A 21,743-nucleotide genomic window follows, 5' to 3' on the forward strand; every position below is an offset into this window, starting at 1 on the left:
AAGCGCCTGGCGTTAGCGGAGAGCTGAGTATAGTTGAGGATCAGCTTCTGCGCCTTTGCACGTGGCCTTGACCCCAGACAAACGTCTTTATCCCCTGAGCCTCCATTTCCCCAGGAGTATAATGAGTGGTTTCGTCCCTTCTCATTGGTTTCCCCCGCGTTGTGTCCACCGGGAACACGCGGATCTGAGGCGGCTCTCTCGGCCCAATGAGAAAACGGGCTTGGAAAATTCCATCGCATGGTTGCTTGCAAGGAAAAAACTACGTTACCCAGAAGGCTGAGCGCCGCATGTTTGGGCGGATGCCGGCCCAAGGACCACCCAGGACCGGGCGTTTCCTGCGGCCGGCGCCGCGGAGACGGGACTTCCGGCCCCTGTGAGCCTACGTCATCTGTCTGTGCCAGGTGGGTCTTCCCCAGCTGAGGCACCTGGACCCGTGAGCCGTTCCCTCGGTGGGAGAGCGCGTCTCACCTCCGCGTGGTACCAGCTCGACAGCCGCCCCGATCCTTGGAGGGGTCCCGCGGGATCCCGGGCCGTGGCCCCCGCAGCCCTGACGCGAAAGCCTGGGCCTCGCGCGCGTTTCACACCGAGTGGCCTGAGTCTTGGAGTGCGGCGGCCAGCCGGGTACCCCTGCTCGGGTTCCGCGGCCTGGGTTGGGGCCGCCTCTGTCGCCGCCTCTCCGGGCCCGCTCTCCCTTCAGGGTCCCGCGATGGCGGCAACATGGATGGACCCGGCCTGGGTGAGTGGACGATGTTTCTGGTGTTGCTCCTTCTCTGCTGGTTCGGAGAGGGCGTCTGAGCAGGCGGAGGCTGTTAGCCATTGGGTTTCTCTTTGTCCTTGTCGTTTATTGCACCACGTGGCGCTGGCCCTTCATTTTCTCTGCATTCTTACCACAGTGTCGGATCCCTGACAGGCGTTTTTTCAGTGCATGAAAGATGCCTCCTTCCCATCACGCTTATAATCCCGGTTTCCCCACCTTCCCCGCTCGAAGTGCTCTAGACACAACAACCCGACCTTGATAAGTTCTCTGTCACATCCCCACCCCGTCCCCGAACTTTGTATTTGCATTGGCCTTTGCCTGGAATGCTGTTCCTTCGTCTTTGCAGGACTTGTCTCTCACATCCCTCTGGCCTCTGCGCAGATGTCTTCTCTTTGAAGAGGCCGTTCCTAGTCGTTAGAATAGAATGGTCCCTTCCCTGCTTGCTCATGTTCTGGCATTTCTGTGTAAGGAACCTGGCAAAGTTAAATAAGGGTGTCTGGTTGGATTTGTCCAGAATATTGTGGGAGCAAAGACAGTGGTAAAGAAATACTCCTAATAGTCGTCCTTCAGTGAGTCCTTGCTGTTACCTGACAGGCAGGCATAACGTATCACGTTGTTTAATCGTCATCTCTTCGGAGCTAGGTCCTGTTATTGTCACTGCCTGCTTGCTTGCTTCCATCCTTCCTTTCTTTATTTCGTCTTTTTAGGGTCGCACCCACAGCATATGGAGGTTCCCAGGCTAGGGTTGAATTGGAGCTACAGCTGCAGGCCTGTGCCACAACCACAGCAACATGGGATCCAAGCTTCGTCTGCGACCTACAGCACAGCTCACGGCGACGCTGGATCCATGACCCGCTGAGCCAGGCCAGGGATCGAACCCCCAACCTCATGGTTCCTAGTCGGATTCATTTCCGTTGTGCCACAAAAGGAAGTCCTATCATCACTGCTTTCTGCAAGAACAACTTGAGGCCCTGAGAGGTTCAGTTACTTGCCGCAGTTGACTGCAGCTCTTAAGTAGAAACTGGAGTTCCCGTCGTGGCTCAGTGGTTAACAAATCCGACTAGGAACCATGAGGTTGCGGGTTTGATCCCTGGCCTCGCTCAGTGGGTTAAGGATCTGGCATTGCCATGAGCTGTGGTGTAGGTTGCAGACGCGGCTCGGATCCCTCGTTGCTATGGCTCTGGCACAGGCCAGTGGCTACAACTCCGATTAGACCCCTTGCCTGGGAACCTCCATATGCCACAGGACTGGCCCTAGAAAAGACAAAAAAAAAAAAAAGGGGGTAGCAGAAACCAACAACCAGTATGTCGACCGCCACAGCCTGTGTTTTTACCCTTCTCTCCATGGACAGTGGATAGGGAGGCCAGGAGGTGACACCTAAAGCAAGCTTTGCAAGCCAGGTGGGCTTCCTTCCAGTAGATGGTCTTGGCATAAGCTGGGGACATGGCATTTCAGCAGGTGGAAGTGTGTGGACCCCCCCACTCCCTCAGAAGAAAGGTGCATTGGTTGTTTAAGGAGTCCCCAGAGGACCAATGTTGTTGCCAGGTCTCCTGCCCCCTTCCACCCACCCACCCCCATCTGCTGAGACACATCCTGGGAGCACCACAGTGTGGTCATTTGCTAAATGTTCCATCCTACTCTCTCAGCCAGAACAGACACTGTGGCCAATCAGAGGCTGCTGTTCTCCTGGCTGCAGCCGGCATTGTCCTCAGCAATTCTTGGTCCTTGGTCCTGAAGTGTTCTTTCTTCTGGGATATGTGCTTTCTGGGATCAGGGAGAAAAAAGAAGTGATGGCTCATGGTGGATTCTCCCTGGGAGTCTCCAAGGTTCAGAAGGCAATGGGAGCTCTTCCAGGCCCTGCCACCTCCCAGGCAGGTTCCGTCACCTGGACATGGGTGGTGATGTGTCTGCTTCTCTGACCGTGAATGCCGAATTATTTTCAGTGGTGGCTGTATAACTGAGAAATTTATTTAAAATGTTTCACATCTTCATTAACTTCGATTTCACTTTGTTAACGGGTCAGGATTACCCTATCAGACACCAGACTAGAGGAATCTGGGTTTGAATCCTGCCTCTGGTCACAACACACATAATCTTTGGGTGAACGGGTGGAGCTCCCTGGACCTCAGGTCCCCTGCCTGACATGAAGACGAGGATGGCATTGACTTCACAGGCTATGGCCAGTCATCCAGTGTTTCTTTTACAAATAATTTTTCTTTAAGTCTCATCACTATTGTTTCTGAATGAGAATCATTGTACTGACTCAGAAACCAAGGTTCAGAGAAATGAAGCACGGTCCACATGGTCACACTGCAGTCACATGTTGATTTTAGGACTTTGGATTCAAACCCCAGGCATGCAACTTCAGAGGTGAGGATTTCAGTCACTTTAATAAGACATGTAAAGCCCTCAGCATGAGGCAGGCGCACAGTGAGACCCGGCGAGTCTGGAGCGCTCTTGCAATAATTACTATTGGTATTGTGTGTGTTTGGGTTTTTTGGGCCATGCCCAAGGCATGTGCAAGTTCCTGGGCCAGGGATCAAACCCACACCACAGCAACGACTAGAGCCACTGTGGTGACAATGCCGGGTCCTTAACCCACTGCACCAAAAAAGAATTCCTGGTGTTGTTTATATTATCATTATCTGCCCCCCACTTTTTTTTTTTTATCATGGCCCATCTGCAGCATATGGAAAGTCCCAGGCCAGGGGTTGAATCAGAGCTGCAGCCAGGGCCTACACCGCAGCCACAGCAATGCCATATCTGAGCTGCATCTGTGACCTACCCCATAGTCTGCAACAATGCCAGAGCCTTAACCCACTGAGTGAGGCCAGGGATCAAACCCGCGTCCCCATGGAGACAACATCAGGTACCCAACCCGCTGAGCCACAACGAGAACTCTAGATCTTTCCCATTTTTGTGACATCTTAGCGCGCTTACCATTCGGTGCCTCACAGTTTGTGCAGAGTGGTCCTGACCTTGTGTCATTCTCCACTGGTCCCACCCAGGAGGCTTCTCTCTCCTACACCGCTCTGATCAGTCCAAAACAGTCTCTGCCTTCTTGAGTCCAGAACAGAGCTCAGCCTTCAGGAGGTGTTTGGTCTCTGCATCTTTGCCATGGAAAGAGATGGGCTTTGATTCCATCAAAGCTCCAAGACCAACACAGCTGCCTCTATTTGACTTTTCAGATGCCTGTTACTTATGAGGATGTGGCCACGACTTTTACCCAGGAGGAGTGGGGGCAGTTGGACCCCACCCAGAGGACCCTGCATCAGGAGGTGATGCTGGATACCTGCAGGCTTCTGGTCTCTCTGGGTAAGGCCTTCCCAGCTCTGCCCCGTGGGGACCTGTCACCTCCTTCATGCGACCCCCTGGCTCCAGGCCTGGCTGGTTGAGGAGGCCTGTGTAGCCCCACAGCTTCCATTGTTTTCTAGACTCAGCTCTTCCTTCCTGGTCTCCTTCATCTCACTTAGGTAGGATTGGGCCAGAAACATGGTTTGGCTTTGTCATGGCTAAAGGAGAAAGATATGCTGGGGGGAAGTGGGGGGCTCGCAGACCCGCAGGTGGGAATTCCAGCCGGGCCCCTTGAGGGGCTGAATAGGGACTTAGAGAAGCACGATTGTGCTCTAGCTTCTGGCTCTCTTGTTCTGCCTTCTCTCTGCAGGTCTGCAGTTGCTTTTCACAGTGTTCTTTTACTGCTGCAGCTGTTTTGCCAAAGTAAGAGGTCCTTGCTCGCTGAGGCCTGCACATCTCTTTCTTTCTGCATGTGTGTCTTCTTTCTCTCTTCGTGCCTTCCTCACGTAATTCTCCCAGCATGCTGTCCTTAGCAAGTAAGGAAAATAGGGCTGTTGCTGTGAGTCCCTCATGAAGCGTATTCCATTCAACTTACAAGGCACATTTTGGTTGTGAAAATCTCTCCTTTGTGTTTTGTGGAATAAATGATACTTGGAGTTCCCTAGTGGCCCAGCAAATAAGGATTCGGCATTGTCACTACTGTGGCTCGGGTTCAGTCCCTGGCCTGGGAACTTGTGATGCCTCGGAAACATCCAAAAAAAAGAAAACCCCACCAAACTGTCTTCAAGATGTTGGTATCATCTTGCATGATCACCAGCATCGAGTGAGGCTTCCGCTGCCCCACGTCTTCACCAGTATTTGGTGGTGACCGTGTTCTGTGTTTTTAGGGCCACACCAGCGACGTATGGAAGTCGAATCAGAGCTGCACCCACTGGCCTACACCACAGCCACAGCAGTGTGGGATCCTTAACCCACTGAGCAGGGCCAGGGATCAAGCCTGTGTCCTCGTGGATACTAGTTGGGTTCATTACCACTGAGCCAGGACAGGAACTCCAGGGGTATCTTATTTTGTTTTATTTATTTTCTGTTTTGGCCGCCTCACAGCATATGGAGTTCACAGGCCAGGGATCAGATCCAAGCTGCAGCCTCAACTGATGACACAGTAGTGGCAATGCCAGATCCTTCAATCCACTGCACTGGGCTGGGGATCGAACCCAAATTTCTGCATAGACCCGGGCCACTGCAGTCAGATTCTTTCTTTTTTTTTCTTTTTTTCTTTTCTTTTCTTTTCTTTTCTTTTTCTTTTTTTTTTTTTGTCTTTTTGCCTTTTCTAGGGCCACACCCACGGCATATGGAGGTTCCCAGGCTAGGGGTCTAATCGGAGCTGTAGCCACCGGCCTACGCCAGAGTCACAGCAACACAGGATCCAAGCCGCGTCTGCGACCTACACCACAACTCACGGCAACGCCGGATCGTTAACCCACTGAGCAAGGGCAGGGACCGAACCCGCAACCTCATGGTTCCTAGTCGGATTCATTAACCACTGCGCCACAACGGAAACTCCAGCAGTCAGATTCTTAACGCACTGCGCCACAGTGGGAACACCAGTAGTATCTCGTTGTTTTTTTGCGCTTCCCTGGTGATGTACACTGTGGAGCATCTTTTCATAGGCTTATTTGCCACCTGTATGTTGTCTTTGATGAGATGTCTTTTTCTTCCTTTTTTCTTTTTAACTTTGAGGGCTGTACCCGGAGCATATGGAAGTTCCCAGGCTAGGGCTTGAATCAGAGCTGTGGCTGCCAGCCTGCGCCACAGCAGTGTGGGATCCAAGCCATGTCTGTGACCTATACCCCAGCTCGTAACCATGCTGGATACTTAACTTACTGAGCGAGGCCAGTAAAGATCCACATCCTCACAAATACTGTCTGGGTTAATAACATGCTGAGCTATAGTGGGAACTCCTGGTGAGGTCTCTTTTAAGGTCTTTGCTCTGTGGTGAGGTGTCAAGGTATTTGCCTCAGTTAAAAATCTTTTTTTTTTAACTAAGGCATAGTTAATTTGCAATGTTACGTGTTTTTGTGTTCTTATTATCTAATCTTAAGAGCTGTGTATTTTTGTTAACTGCCCTTTATCAGATATGAGGTTTGCAAATGTTTTCTCCTAGTGTGTGGCCTTTCTTATTCTTCTGATACTGTCTTTGGCAGAGCAGAAGTTTTTAATTTTTATGAAGTCCAGCGTATCCATCATTTCTTTCATGAATGAAACCTTTGGCATTGTAGCTAAAAAGTTATCACACGGTCATCGAGATTTCCTTCTATAATATCTTCCAGGAATTTTATGGTTTTGTGTTTTACATTTAGATCTAGGAGGTAATTTTTGTGAGGGGTATGAGGTCTATGTCTATAGGTTTTTTTTGTTTTTTTTGTTTTTGGCTTCCCCAAGGCATGTGAAGTTCCTGCGCCAGGGATCAGATCCAAGCTGCAGCTATGCCCTAAGCCGCAGCGGTGGCTATGCCAGATCCTTAACCCACCGTGTGGTCTGGGGATCGAACCTGCATCCCAGCACTCCCAAGATGCCGCTGATCCCATTGTGCCACAGTGGGAACTCCTGGTAGATGTTCTTTATTGTATTGAGGAAGTTCCCCCTCTCTTCCTAGTTTGCTGGGGACTGGGGCAGGTTGGGGGGGTTATGCCCTTGGCATGTGGAAGTTCCCAGGGTTCAAACCCAAGCCACAGCAATGCCAGTGCCAGATCCTTAACCCACTGAGCCATGAGGGAGCTCCTACGAGTTCTTTTCTTTAGCCCGTCGATGTGATGGGTTACATTTTGATTTTCTAGGTTTCTGTACCTGGGATAAATCCTGCTTGGTTATTGTGAATGTTTTTATACATTGTTGGGTTTGATTTGCTCATGTTTTGTGGAAGAGTTTTTTTCCTTTTTTGTTTATAAGAGATACTGTGTGTACTTTTCTTTTACTATAATGTCTTGGTCTGACAATGTTGGCCCCATATATTGAGTTGGGAAATATCCACTCTGCTTCTGTCTCTGGAAGAGATTGCAGAGAAGTGGTATAATTTCTTCCTTCCATGTTTGGTAGAATTCACCAGTGAAGTTCTCGGGGCCTGGTGTTTTCTATTTTGTAATGTTATTAATTTTTGATTGTTTCCTTAATAGATGAAAGCCTATTCACATGTCTCTTTCTTCTTGTGTGAGTTTAAGCAGATGTTGTTTTTCAAGTAATTGGTTCATTTCATCTTGGTTATCAAATTTATGAGGCTAGAGTTGTTAATAGCATTACTATAATATCCTTTTAAAATCTATGGGATTTGTAGTGATGTTCCCTCTTTCATTTCTGATAGTAGTAATCTCTGTATTTAAGTTAGTCTGGCTAGAAGTTCAGCAGATTTTTTTTTTCTTTCTTTTTTTTTTAGGGCCGCACCCGAGGCATATGGAGGTTCCTATGCGAGGGGTCCAGTCCGAGCTACAGCTGCCGGCCTCCACCACAGCCACAGCAACTCGGGATCTGAGCCGCGTCTGTGGCCCACACCACAGCTCACGGCAACATCAGATCCCCAACCCACTGAGTGAGGCCAGGGATTGAACCCGCAACCCCATGGTTCCTAGTCAGATTCGTTTCCGCTGTACCATGACGGGAACTCCCCAACCTTGACTTTGTAATGGAGCATTTAAACTCTCAATGTTCCAAGTTATTATTGATCTAGTTGAATTAAAATCTACCTTATTGCATGACTGGGTCACTTTGCTATACAGCAGAAATTGACAGAATAATGTAAATCAACTGTAATAGAAAAAATAAAAACCTAAAGAGAAAAAAACAATCTACCTTATTAGTTACTGTTTACTATTTATTATTCTTGTTCCCCTCCTGCAGCATATGGAAGTTCCTGGGCCAGGAGTTGAATCCAAGCCACAGCTGTGGCTACGCTGGGTCCTTTAACCCACCGCACCAGGCCGGGTATTGAACGGAGCTACAGCAGTGTTTCGAGCTGCTGCAGTGACAATGCTGGATCTGTCTGTGGGATGACGGAGCCCAGGGCTGATGAGCCTACCAGGTTGGCTGCCATCACCTGGGGAGTGTTTAAGTCTCTGGATGCTTAGGACTCACCCTAGAGGTTTTGTTTGAACTGTTCTGCGTGGTAGCATGGCACCCCAGGTGTTGCTGATACACAGTGAGGTTGAGGCCCCTGACTTGGATGAATTAGAAAACATCTTCTGGGAATTCCCTTGCGGCGCAGTGGGTTAAGGATCTGGTGTTGGTACTGCAGTCGCTTGTGTTGCTGCTGTGGCATGGGTTTGATCCCCGAAACTTCCACATGCTTGTGGGTACAGGCAAAAAAAAAAGAACTAGGCATGTCAGGGATATTGGAATTATCAAATCAAGGATTTTATTTTATTTTATTTCTTTTTACTTTTTTTTTGTCTTTTTGCCTTTTCCAGGGCTGCTCCCGTGGCATATGGAGGTTCCAAGGCTAGGGGTCTAATCAGAGCCGTAGCTGCCGGCCTATACCAGAGCCACAGCAACAGCAACGTGGAATCCAAGTCGCATTGTGACCTACACCACAGCTCATGGCAACACCAGATTCTTAACCCACTGAGCAAGGCCAGGGATCGAACCACAACCTCATGGTTCCCAGTTGGATTCGTTAACCACTGCGCCACGACGGGAACTTTTCAACTCAAGGATTTTTTTTTTTTTTTTTTTGGCTTTTTGCCTTTTTAAGGGCCGCTCCCGTGGCATAAATCAAGGATTTCAAATCACAATGTTCATTAAAGCCCTCAGCATATACGTGTGTGTGTGTGTGTGTGTGTGTGTGTATTAGCATATATATGTGTGTGTGTATGTGTGTGTATATATATGTAGATATAGATATAGATATATAGATTTTTTTTCTTTTTTTTTTTTGCTTTGTAGGGCCGCATCCATGGCATATGAAGGTTCCCAGGCTAGGGATTGAATCAGAGCTACAGCTGCCAGCCTACACCACAGCCACAGCAATGCCAGATGCGAGTTATGTCTGCGACCTACACCACAGCTCACGTTTTCATTTCATTTTATTTTTTTAAAATCATTATTAATCAAAGTAGACAGCATGCAAAAACAGATGGGCAGTGTTAGCAGATTGAAGGAAATTCTGCTTAAGAACTCAAAAATTCTACAGATCAAATAATACTGGAGAATGCCTTTGATGGACATATTAGTAGACTGGACGTGGTTAGTTAAAGAATCTCTGAGCTTGGAATTCCCATCGGGGCACAGTAGAAACAAATCTGACTAGGAACCACGAGGTTGGGGGTTCGATCCCTGGCCTCGCTCAGCGGGTCATGGATCTGGCATTGCCGTGAGCTGTGGTATAGGTTGCAGACATGGCTCCAATCTGGCGTTGCTGTGACTGTGGTGTAGGCCGGTAGCTACAGCTCTCATTGGACCCCTAGCCTGAGAACTTCTGTGTGCCGGGGGTGTGGCCCTAAAATTAAACAGACTTAAAGAACAGACACAAAAAAGAACTGCAGAAAATCAAGGAATTCTCCTCTGTCACAGTGGGTTAAGGATGCAGTGTTGTCCCTGCAGTGGCAAGGGTTCGATCCCTGGCCTGGGAATTTCCATGTGCTGCAGGCGTGGCCCTGGGGAAAAAAAATGTTCAGAAAATCTCTCTGAACAATGTTAGGATTCTGTGGGATGGAGAGCAAAGGGAATTGGTGCTGTCTACACAGCTACCACCAAGGTCTACAGTCTTTGGGTACAAAGGATGGTGTGTTTACAGCTGGTCTCCCAGGTGGGGCCTCTTGTCTGCATGTTTGGCAGCAGCTGCGTTCTGGGGTCCCCTCCAAATCCTGCCGTCCCCATCTCGGCTGAGTGGTTTCTTTCTTCTCACCAAAATCCCCATGTTCTCTTTCTTCATGAACAGGCAGGCTGTCCTCTGCCCAAACCAGAGCTGATCTACCCATTGGAGCCCAGCTCGAGTTACAGGTGTTGAGCAGAGGCCTCTCCCCAGGCTCCTGCCCCGGTAAGTGCCAACAGCTGGCGTGTGGGGGTCGCAGCAGCTCACAGAGACAGCACGTTGACCACTGCCTCTCAAATCTGAGAATTTTCTTGGGGGATCCAAGCCCATGGAGCCTTTAAACCTGTGGTCCTGCGTCTCTGCTCCCCAGCCCCATTACACTGTTCACTGCTCTTGGAGGGGCTCTCAGGTAAGTTCAGGCTCTGGGCTCCCTGTGTTTAAAATGTAGCTGTGCACTTTGACTTCTCTGAGCTGCGATTTCCTCACAGTGGAAGGTGGTACCTAGTGGGATTATTGAGAGGATTAAACGAGATGAGACTTTACAGTGCTTGGCACAATAACCTGACAATTAAAAAGCTCTCAATAAATGGTAGTGATGATGGTGGTGATGGTGCAGTAACCATCCCCAAATGTCTTAGGCTGGTCTTCTGAGGCCCAGAGGGGTCAGGTGATTTGCCCAAGATCACACAGCAGTTTGCATAAGATTATTATTGTGGTTATGATAAAATAACAGATATGATTCCACATTTCATCAAGTTATTCATAAAATGGCTCCTGCTGCATTTTCATGAACAAGTTAAGAAAACAGGGTCTAATGCTAATGGTTATTGTTGTTTTTTTTTTTTTTTTTTGTCTTTTGTCTTTTTTGTTGTTGTTGTTGTTGTTATTGTTGCTATTTCTTGGGCCGCTCCCGCGGCATATGGAGGTTCCCAGGCTAGGGGTTGAATCGGAGCTGTAGCCACCGGCCTACACCAGAGCCACAGCAACGCGGGATCCGAGCCGCGTCTGCAACCTACATCACAGCTCATGGCAACGCCGGATCGTTAACCCACTGAGCAAGGGCAGGGATCGAACCTGCAACCTCATGGTTCCTAGTCGGATTCGTTAACCACTGCGCCACGACGGGAACTCCTAATGGTTATTGTTGTAAATTAGAACTAGATTATTTGGATTATTTTGATTAATATTGGCCTGGGAGTTCTCTTTTGTAGGATCCATGAGGACGATGTTCTATCCCTGGCCTCGCTCAGTGGGTTAAGGATCCCACGTTGCTGTGAGCTGTGGTGTAGGTCACAGACACAGCTCGGATCCCACGTTGCTATGGCCGTGGCGTAGGCCAGCGGCTGTAGCTCCGATTCGACCCCTAGCCTGGGAACTTCCATATGCTGCAGGTGCGGTCCTAAAAGGCAAAAAATAATAATAAAAGTATATAGATATTGAAAAAAAAATTTTAAAAATAAAATAAAATGTAGCTGTGACATATCACACAGCCTTGTGGCCCTGGGGAAATTGCATGACCCCATTGTGCCTTTTTTTTTTTTTTTTTTTTTTTTTTTTTTTGCCTCTCTAGTGACATGTGGAAGTTCCTGGGCAAGGATTAAACCCCCGCCACACCAGTGACCCAAGCCATAGCAGTGACAATTCTGGATCCTTAATTGCTAGGCCACCAGCGACCTCCAAGAGAAGCTGTCTCGTTTCTTGCAAGAGATGTCTACACTTGAGCGCCATGCATCCTGTTTACTATAATTTTCTTGCGCTTTTTTTTTTTTTTTTTTTTTTTTGCCTTTTTGCCTTTTTGCCTTTTGTAGGGCCACACCTGCAGTATGTAGAGGTTCCCAGGCTAGGGGTCTAACTGGAGCTGTAGCCGCCAGCCTACACCAGAGCCACGGCAACGCGGGATCCGAGCCGCATCTGCAACCTACACCACAGCTCACGGCCATGCCAGATCCTTAACCCACGGAGCAAGGCCAGGGATCGAACCCACAACCTCATGGTTCCCAGTCGGATTCGTTAACCACTGCACCACGACGGGAACTCTAATTTTCTTGCACTTTTTGAATCAGGTATAACTCACATGCTGTGTTGTGTAAGCATCTTCTAAGGTCAGCTTCTCGAATGCTTGTGTGTGTTTAACCCACGTAAGCACCGTCTCAGTCAATATATGTAAAAAGTTTCCAGCTCCTCATCAGGATTGCATGCCTTTGATAGACCCTTGTGTGTTTAGTAACCCCGATTTAGAGTGTTGGCATCAATTAGGTTTTTTTTTTTTTGGTCGTTATTTTTGGTTTTGGCCACACCCACAGCATATGAAAGTTCCCAGGGAAGGGGTCCAATCAGAGCTGCAGCTGCCGGCCTATGCCAGAGTCACAGCACCTCGGGATCCGAGCCGCATCTGCCGCCACAGCTCATGACAGCACAGGATCCTTGCCCTTAACTGAGCAAGGGCCAAGGCTTGAACTCGTGTCCTCTTGGATACTGAGCCATGACGTGAACTCCACATTGATTAGTTTTGACTATTGAACCCCACAGTGTGCTGTGTCACACCTGTCCTTTTGTTTTTGTTTTTTTTTTTTTTGGCTTTTTGGGGCCATACCTGTGGCATGTGGAGGTTCCCAGGCCCATTGATCGAGGCCAGAGATCAAACCCGCAACCTCACAGTTACTAGTCGGATTCGTTTCTTCTGCGTCACAACCGGAACGCCTCATCTGTCTTCTTTTGATCATCGTTATGTCTGAGATTCATTTCATGTGGTTGTGGTTGGAGTTTGCTTACTCTCAATGCAGTGACCTATCTCATTGTGTGACACATGGCTCTTCACTTATCCGGTCCCTTCCTGATGAGCGTTCCTGTTGTTTTCAGCGTAATGCTGCTGAGAGTATTCATGTGATGTTTTTGGTGCGTGTAAGCACCGATTTACACTAGAAACATGCCCTGGTAAGGATCCGCTCAGGGCTTGGAGTAGCTCTGTGTTCAGCTTTGATAGAAACTGCCCAACAGTTGTGCAGGGTGCCTGCCCCTTTCACCTTCCCACCATTTACCCATCAAAGAGTCCATCTGTCCCCACCTTTGGCAGCTCTTTTTTTTTTTTTTTTTTTTTAAATTTTACGGCTGCACTCTCTGCATATGGAAGTTCCTAGGCCAGGGATTGAATCTGAGCCACAGTTGTAACCTATGCCACTCCTGCAGCAGTGCTGGATCCTTTAACCCACTGCACTGGGCCAGGGATCGAACCCGAGCCTCCATAATAACTGGAGCTACCTTGGTCGGATTCTTAACCCACTGTGTCACAGCAGGAACTCTATCCCTGGCAGCTCTTAGTGACATGTTCCCTTTGTTCTTTGCAGTCTTGGGGCAGGTTCTTCTGCACCACAGCACTGAAACTGCTCCTTACACTGCTGCTCCTCAGCTTCGAGTACAGCAGCGACCCTGACCATGAGGAGTCACGGAGTTCCCGTCGTGGTGCAGTGGTTAACGAATCCGACTAGGAACCATGAGGTTGTGGGTTCGATCCCTGGCCTTGCTCAGTGGGTTAAGGATCTGGCGTTGCTGTGAGCTGTGGTGTGGGTCGAAGACGAGGCTAGGATCCTGTGTTGCTGTGGCTGTGGTGTAGGCCGGGGGCTACAGCTCCGATTCGACCCCAAGCCCGGGAACCTCCAAATGCCGTGGAAGCGGCCCAAGAAATGGCAGAAAGACAAAAAAAAAAAAAAAAAAAAAAAAGACTAACCATAAGGAGTCACGGCCCACAATTTACTCAGCTCTCTAGCAGTGTCTGGCATGTGCCCAGCGCTTTACAGACATTTTCTCATTTAGCCTTCATGACAGCCTGTGAGTCAGAAGCTGAGAGTCAGCTTTTCAGACGAGGAAATTGAGACAGGAACCAGCAAAGTAATCTGTCCAACATCCAGTCACATGGCACAGGCAGAATTTGAGCCGAGGTGTTCTGCTCCAGAGCCAGCACTCTTACCTCCACGGCCGTGTGAGCTCAGGACACAGCACAGACTTTTTTTTGGTCTTTTTAGGGCTGCACTCTTGGCATATGGAGGCTCCCAGGCTAGGGGTCCAATCGGAGCTGTAGCTGCTGGCCTACACCATGGCCACAGCAACGCCAGATCCGAGCTGTATCTGTGAGCTACACCACACCTCATGGCAATGCTGGATCCTTAACCCACTGAGCAAGGCTAGGGATCAAACCTGCAACCTCATGGTTTCTAGTCGGATTTGTTTCTGCTGTGCTACGATGGGAACTCTTTTTTTCTTTTTTTTTTTTTTTGGTCTTTTGAGGGTCATACCTGCAGCATGTGGATGTTCCCAGGCTGGGGGTTGAATGGGAGCTGCAGCTGCTGGCCTACACCACAGCCACAGCTACACTTAGCGGGGCCAGGGATTGAACTCGCATTCTCATGGATACTGGGTGGGTTTGCAACCCACTGAGCCCCAATGGGAACTCCCCATTCTCTTCACTCCTAATTGCTCTCCAAGGTTAATGCACATGTTGTCGTTCTCACATCCTCAGTTTACAGGCTTCCTAGTTAGGTCCCGGGTATACGTTGTTGGCACGAACCCCTCCTAAAACGTAAAACTAACGTGCATTGATCTTTTGCCCCGTGCCTGGCACCCTGCTGACCATGGTGTGTGGTGCATTTCATCCTCACAGCGGTTCTGCAAGGCAGGCTCAGTTTTAGCTTTCCGTTTCAGAAGAGGGTAGTGAAGCCCTGTGGAATTGGAATGCCTTGCCCGATGCCACAAGACTAATACTGAGTTCTGGGTTTTGAGCCTAGGGTTTTTGTGGTTAGAGACCAGCTCTTAACCACAATACTCATACAACCTCTAACCTTTATTTAATGGACCTCAGGCACAGGATTCATTTCATCATCAACCTTGGTTTTATGGGCACCTTGTCATCATTGACCCATGAATGACCTTGATTAATTGATGTAGGAATGAAATTATTTTATTTCTTTTTTTGCCATTTCTAGGGCTGTTCCCACAGCATATAGAGGTTCCCAGGCTAGGGGTCCAATCGGAGCCATACCCACTGGCCTACGCCACAGCCACAGCAACTCGGGATCCGAGCTGTGTCTGCGACCTACACCACAGCCCACAGCAATGCCAGATCCTCAACCCACTGATCTAGGCCAGGGATGGAACCCGAAGCCTCATGGTTCCTAGTCGGATTCATTAACCACTGAGCCACGACAGAAACTCCAAAATTATTTTCTCATTCATTTCTTTTTTTTTTTTTTTTTTTTGTTGTTGTTGTTGTTTTTTTGTTTTTTTAGGGCCATATCCACGGCATATGGAAGTTCTCAGGCTAGGGGTCTAATCAGAGCTGCAGATGCTGGCCTATACCACAGCCACAGCAACTCGGGATCCTTAACCCACTGAGCGAGGCCAGGGATCAAACCCACATCCTCACAGATCCCAGTCGGGTTCATTAACTGCTGAGCCACGACAGGTACTCCACTCATTCGTTTCTTTTTTGAAAATGGTATGCCTGGAGTTCCCACTATGGCTCAATGGTTAACAAATCCGACCAGGAACCATGAGGTTGTGGGTTTGATCCCTGGCCTCACTCAGTGGGTTAAGGATCCAGCATTGCCGTGAGCTGTGGTGCAGGTTGCAGATGTGGCTGGGATCCCGCATTGCTGTGGCTTTGGTGTAGGCTGGCAGCAACTGCTCCAATTAGACCCCTAGCCTGGGAACCTTCACATGCTGCAGGTGCGGCCCTAGAAAAGACAGAAAGAAAGAAAGAAAATGGTGTGCCTAACATCACCAATCTCCAGAATGAGACTGTTACTCAGAGCTTCCTGTTGTAGTCTGAGCTGCTGGAACAGACTGGGCAGCTTAAAGAACAAATTTATTCCTCATGTTGGAGAGGCTGGGAAGTCCAGGATGGAGCTTCTGGCAGAGCTGGTGTCTGATACGGGCCTGTTCCTTGGTGTGCAGATGGCAGGCTTCTTGCTGTACCCTCACACGGCAGAGAAGAGAGGCAAGCTCTCTCGTGTCTCTTCTTGTAAGGACGCTAATCCCATCTTGAGAACGCCACTGTCACCCACCTCACCCGCTCCTTCCTTGATTCTGTAAGGCTCTGTGCCTTTGTTCCGCTCTATTTCCTAAGCCTGAAAGGGGCTTTCCCATTTTCTCTCTATGCAACTTCTACCACTTCCGTAGCTCTGGCTTCTCTGGGAAGCTTCCCTAACCTCTTCCTGTCTCCCACCTCGGCTGCACTGGGTGCCCCTTCGCCAGCTTCATGTAGCATCTTGAGATGTCCTGGCTTTGAGCAAACTCGCCCACCCCATGTCACCATGACTCTGTCTCCCGGACCTTAGTCTCAGACATTCTGTCCCCTGTCCAGGCTCTCCCTCAGGGTTTTCCCACTAAAATTTTCTAGAATCCAAGAGCCAAAAAGAAATTGCAAACCTGGGTTTCAGAGATTTGAAAACACAGCAGGTGCAGAGCCACTGTTTTCATCATCTCACTAACATGGTGATGTAGTTTCTTCTGTGGTGCCATTGCTTACAGGCCCTTTTGTATCTTGTCTTCCCTTCAGGTGACAACACAAAGCCTGAGCCCAGGGAGCCTCTCCCTTCTCTCCTGGACTCAGCTGAGACTCACTCCGGGAACAGCCGACTCAGCGAGCCTCAGGGACTGTCCAGTTGGGACCAATCAAGGGTGGAAATGGGCTCTTGGAAGTACAGGAGGGCCACTTGAGGCCAGGGATAGGCTTCCAGAGAGAGAAGCTCCCTAGGAAAGTGAGCCCTGGACATGGTGGTTTAGGGACAGCTGAGGGTCTCCATGCAAGGCTTGTGCAGGAGCAAGTCTTTCCAGGAGCTACTCTTCATGGTGACCCACACCGACCATGGAGCAGACCCTTGATACGTGAAGGGGAACATCTATAAGCGAGAGGAACACGGGAAAGCCTTTAGCAAGAGTTGCCTCCTTAATCGACATGAGCGGATTCACTCGGGGGTGAAGCCCTATGAAGGCACGGAGTGTGGGAAAACGTTTATTAAGAGCACATACCTGCTCCAGCACCACACGATCCACACTGGGGAGAGGCCCTACGAGTGCATGGAGTGCGGGAAGGCCTTCAACTGCAAGTCCTACCTCACAGCACCAGCGGATCCACAGTAGAGAGAAGCCGTACAGGTGAAGTGAGTGCGGAAAGGCCTTCACCCACTGCTCCAGTTTTGTCTTACATAAGAGGAGACACACCGGGGAAAGACCCTTTGTGTGCAAGAACTGTGGGAACGCCTTTCGAGATAAGACAGGTTTCCTTCGATACTACATCATCCACACGGGAGAGAAGTTCTTTGTGTGGCGTGTGGGAAAGCTTTCAACCGTAGGTCACATCTCACCTGGCACCAGCAGATTCATAGCGGAGCAAGACCCTTTGAATGCATCGAATATGGGAAAGCCTTTTGGGACAGCCCAGACCTCATTCAGCACTATGTCATCCACACGGGAGAGAAGCCATACACATGCCTCGAGGTCACACCTCAGACAGCACCAGCGGAGTCACACTGGGGAGAAGCCCTATGTATGCAGTAAATGTGGAAAGGCCGTATTTCCCGTCGTGGCGCAGTGGTTAACGAATCTGACTAGGAACCATGAGGTTGCGGGTTCGGTCCCTGCCCTTGCTCAGTGGGTTAACGATCCGGCGTTGCCGTGAGCTGTGGTGTAGGTTGCAGATGCGGCTCGGATCCCGCATTGCTGTGGCTCTGGTGTAGGCCGGTGGCTACAGCTCCGATTCAACCCCTAGCCTGGGAACCTCCATATGCCTCGGGAGCGGCCCAAGAAATAGCAACAACAACAACAACAAAAGACAAAAGACAAAAAAAAAGGGTGGAAAGGCCTTTACTCACTGCTCCATCTTCATCTTGCATAAAAGGGCCCACACTGGAGAGAAGCCCTATGAATGCAGAGCATGTGGGAGAGCCTTTAGCAATAGGTCAGACCTCATTTGACTCTGGAGCATCCACACTGAAGAGAAGCCTTGTGAGTGCATGGAGTGTGGGAAGGCCTTTAATCGCAGGGCGTACCTCACCAGACACCAGCGGATTCACAGTGGAGAAAAGCCCTATGAATGTGTAGAGTGTGGCAATGCCTTTTGCCAAAGGGCAAACTTCATTTGACACACCATCATCGACACTGGAGAGAAGCCCTATGTGTGCACTGAAGGTGGAAAGGCCTTCACCTACTGTTATACTTTTATCTCGCATAAGAAGGTCCGCTTTGGAGAGAAACCTTTTGAAGGCAGAGAATGCGAGAAAGCCTTTAGCACTCGGAAAGGTCTCATTCGGCACTTCAGCATCCACACTGGGGAGAAGCCCTATGAGTGCACCGAGTGTGGGAAGGCCTTTAACCGCAGGTCGGGCCTGACAAGGCACCAGCGGATTCACAGTGGCGAGAAGCCCTACGAATGCCTCGAGTGTGGGAAAACCTTCTGCTGGAGCACAAACCTTATTCGACACGCCATCATCCACACGGGAGAGAAGCCTTACAAGTGCAGTGAGTGTGGAAAGGCCTTCAGTCGCAGCTCCTCCCTCACTCAGCATCAAAGGGTTCATTCTGGGCGAAACCCTGTCACCGTGAAAAATGTGGGAAGACCCTTCACATTTGGTTAGTCCCTGGTCAGCCTCTAGGAATTCCTTTTGGAGAAAGACTTTTGAATGTAACCACTGGGTAAAATCTTTTGCTAGAGGAAACGTCTTACTCAGAATCTGATCATTCATACCAAAGAGAAACCCCACAGTTTTCTTCTCTGGGAGAAAACTTGTTGCAGGTTGTCAGTTGTCATCTAAAGAGTTATGTTTGAAATGGGCCTAGAAACTTACTCTGTATCTGAAAGTTCACCCAGGAGAGTGGTTCAGTCCTTATTGTGCACTTACCAAAACCTTTAGCCACATCTTTCCCCTTAGTTTACACTGCAAAATTATCTCAGGGATATATAAACAAAAGAGAGGAGACATCGAAAAGAAATGAGAGTGAAATGCAAGTGCAGCTTCTTTCGTGGTTCTCTGATGAGCCTATGCCAATTTGTCATCCCTTTCTTAGTTTATTTGGGGTAAGGGCGGTGTTGTTGCAGAGATCAGGGGCCTCGTTTCTTTTATTTGTGTCATATATACAGGCACTGCTCTCCAGTTTCAGAATAGTTGAGGGTACATGTGAAGACATTGCCTGAAGACTGTCTCTCTTCTCCAACACTGTCTCTACCCTTGAGTAGTACATGTCTTTATGAGAAATATGAAGGTTTTAATTATGCTTTCTTTTCTTTTTTTTTTTTCAGGACCGTACCCAAGGCATATGGAGATTTCCATGCTAGGAGTCTAATCAGAGCTATAGCCACCGGCCTATGCTACAGCCATAGCAATGCCAGATCCAAGCCACATCTGTGATCTACACCACAGCTCACGGCAATTCCAGATCCTTAACCCACTGAGCAAAGCCAGGGATCACACCTGCATCTTCATGGAAGTTAGTCAAGTTCGTTAACCACTGAGCCATGCCGGGAACTCCAGTTATGCTTTCTTACTTAAGAAGATGAAGATGTACGTATGAATTGGCCCATTGTACTACATTTTTAAGACTTATTTATTTATTTATTTTGCTTTTTTTAGGGCCGAAGGTGCGGCATATGAAACTTCCCAGGCTAGGGGTCGGATCAGAGCTTCAGCTGCTGGCCTACACCACAGCCACAGCAACAAGGGTTCCAAGCCATGTCTGCGATCCACGCCACAGCTCACAGCAATGCTGAATCTCAAACCCCCTGAGCAAGGCCAGGGATCAAACCCGCATCTTCGTGAATACTAGTTGGATTCATTTCTGCTATGCCACAATGGGAACTCCCTATGTGTTTTATTTTGTTCTGGCTCTACTTCGACCCCTAGAAAATCCACCGAGGTGGACCTGAAGAAGGCTCTCTATGGAGGAATCTGGGAAACCGCAGTCAGAGGGAAGAACAGGGATTCATCTGGGAAGGTTGCACCACACAGAAAGTAAAGGAAAAATAAACAAGTAGATCAAGTATGAGGGTTGGGTGGAAGTCTGAGACCCACACCACAGCCCACGGCCACGCCAGGTCCTTAACCCACTGATCGAACCCACAACCTCATGGTTCCTAGTTGGATTCGTTCCTGCTGCACCACAACAGGAACTCCTGATCTGTGTATTTAAACTTCTGCTAATGTTACACTCTCTTGAGTACTGTGGCTGTCATTAAATAATTGGGTAATTTCCCCTTTATTCTTCTTAAAAATTGATTTAGCTTTCTATATCACTTTTTCCTTTGGTTTTCTGTGTGAATTTTATCATGTGCTTATCTCTACTTACAAAACATCTTGTGGGATTTCTATAGAATTACATTAATCTGTGGATCATTTTGGTGAGATTTGGCATCTTTATGATATTGAGTCATTCCGTGAACATTGTATTTCTCCATTTATTTAGACACTCTGATTTATTTCATTAGTGTTTTGTAATTCTCACCTTACAGAACCTGAACATATTTTGTTAGATTTTTATCCAGGCAACTTTTGGGGGGAGGGTCATTACATGGCATAGGGTTAAATTTCAGTTTGCACATTATCACATTATCATTACTATTACAGAGAAGACAGTTTTTATATGTCAACTTTGTATCTTATGACCATTCTGGACTCAGTTATTGGTTCTAGCAGGGCTTCTTTTTTTATTGTGGGTTTTTTGGTCTGTTTGTAGAATTTTCTTCATAAACGATAATGTCATCAGCACATAGTGAATATCTTATTTCTTCTTCATATGTGTCCCTTTTATTTCCTTTTCCTTTCTTTACTGTACTAGCTAGAATTTCCAGTGCAGTGTTGAATAGAAATGGTTAAAGAGGACACACACCTCTTGTTTTTAATATTAGGGAGAAAGCATTAGTATTGCTTCATCATTAAATAATATAACTGTGGGGTTTTATACAGATTTTTTTTTTCTAGTTGAGAAGCTTTTCTTCCTCATTTACTAAGAGCTTTATGAACAGGTGTTGAATTTTGTCACATCTTTGCTCCTTCAATTGATGTGATGAAATAATTTTTCTTCTGGAGCCTATTGATATGATGGATTGTCTGACTGGTTTTGAATGTAGAACCAGCCTTGCATTTCTGCAGTAAATCCCACTGGGTCATGGAATGTATATCAGCATTCTTTTTATTTTTTTTGTCTTTTGTCCTTTTAGAAAAATGAAGCCTTAAAAATGGTTTTTTGTTTTTGTCTTTTTAGGGCCACACATATGGAGGTTCCCAGGCTAAGGGTCAGATTGGAGCTGTAGCCACCAGCCTACGCCACAACCACAGTGATGCTGGATCCAAGCTATGCCTGTGACCTACACCACAGCTAATGGCAACGCCGGATCTTAACCCACTGAGCAAGGCCAGGGATTGAACCGGCAACCTCATGGTTCCTAGTCGGATTCATTTCCGCTGTGCCACGATGGGAACTCCAGCGTTCTTTTTTTAATATTTTGTTGAGAAATACTGCCATGAGAGTTTATAATTGTTTCATAGTAACCATGATCTGGAATGAATTCAAATGACATCCATCGATGAGAACCTTACATAAATAGTGAAACAAAGATTAAATGAGGAGTTCCTGTCGTGGCGCAGTGTGACTTAGCCATGAGCTTGCAGGTCTGATCCCTGGCGTAACTCAGTGGGTTAAGGATCCAGTGTTGCTGTGAGCTGTAGTGTAGGTCACAGACGCGGCTCAGATCCTCCGTTGCTGTGGCTTTGGTGTAGGCCAGCATCTGTAGCTCTGATTAGACCCCTAGCCTGGGAACCTCATATGCTGTGGGTGCGGCCCTAAAAAGCAAAAAAAAAAAAAAAAAAAAAAAAAAAGATTAAATGGAAGAAAACCAGGGCTTCAAGG

The 21,743-nt window shown here is 48.1% G+C and overlaps 1 protein-coding gene and 1 pseudogene across 1 annotated transcript; both read left to right on the forward strand.

Annotated features, from left to right (window-relative positions):
- LOC110261317 (zinc finger protein 805-like) lies at window positions 378–21,000 on the forward strand. The gene is made up of 4 exons (XM_021097312.1): window positions 378–736; window positions 3,946–4,072; window positions 9,978–10,076; window positions 16,402–21,000. The coding sequence occupies exons 1-4, from the start codon at window positions 707–709 to the stop codon at window positions 16,560–16,562; spliced, it is 417 nt and encodes a 138-aa protein (XP_020952971.1). The 5' UTR covers window positions 378–706; the 3' UTR covers window positions 16,563–21,000.
- On the forward strand, window positions 16,923–21,000 carry LOC110261382 (annotated as a pseudogene).

The sequence above is a fragment of the Sus scrofa genome, chromosome 6 (assembly GCF_000003025.6).
Source record: "Sus scrofa isolate TJ Tabasco breed Duroc chromosome 6, Sscrofa11.1, whole genome shotgun sequence".
NCBI lineage: Eukaryota > Metazoa > Chordata > Mammalia > Artiodactyla > Suidae > Sus > Sus scrofa.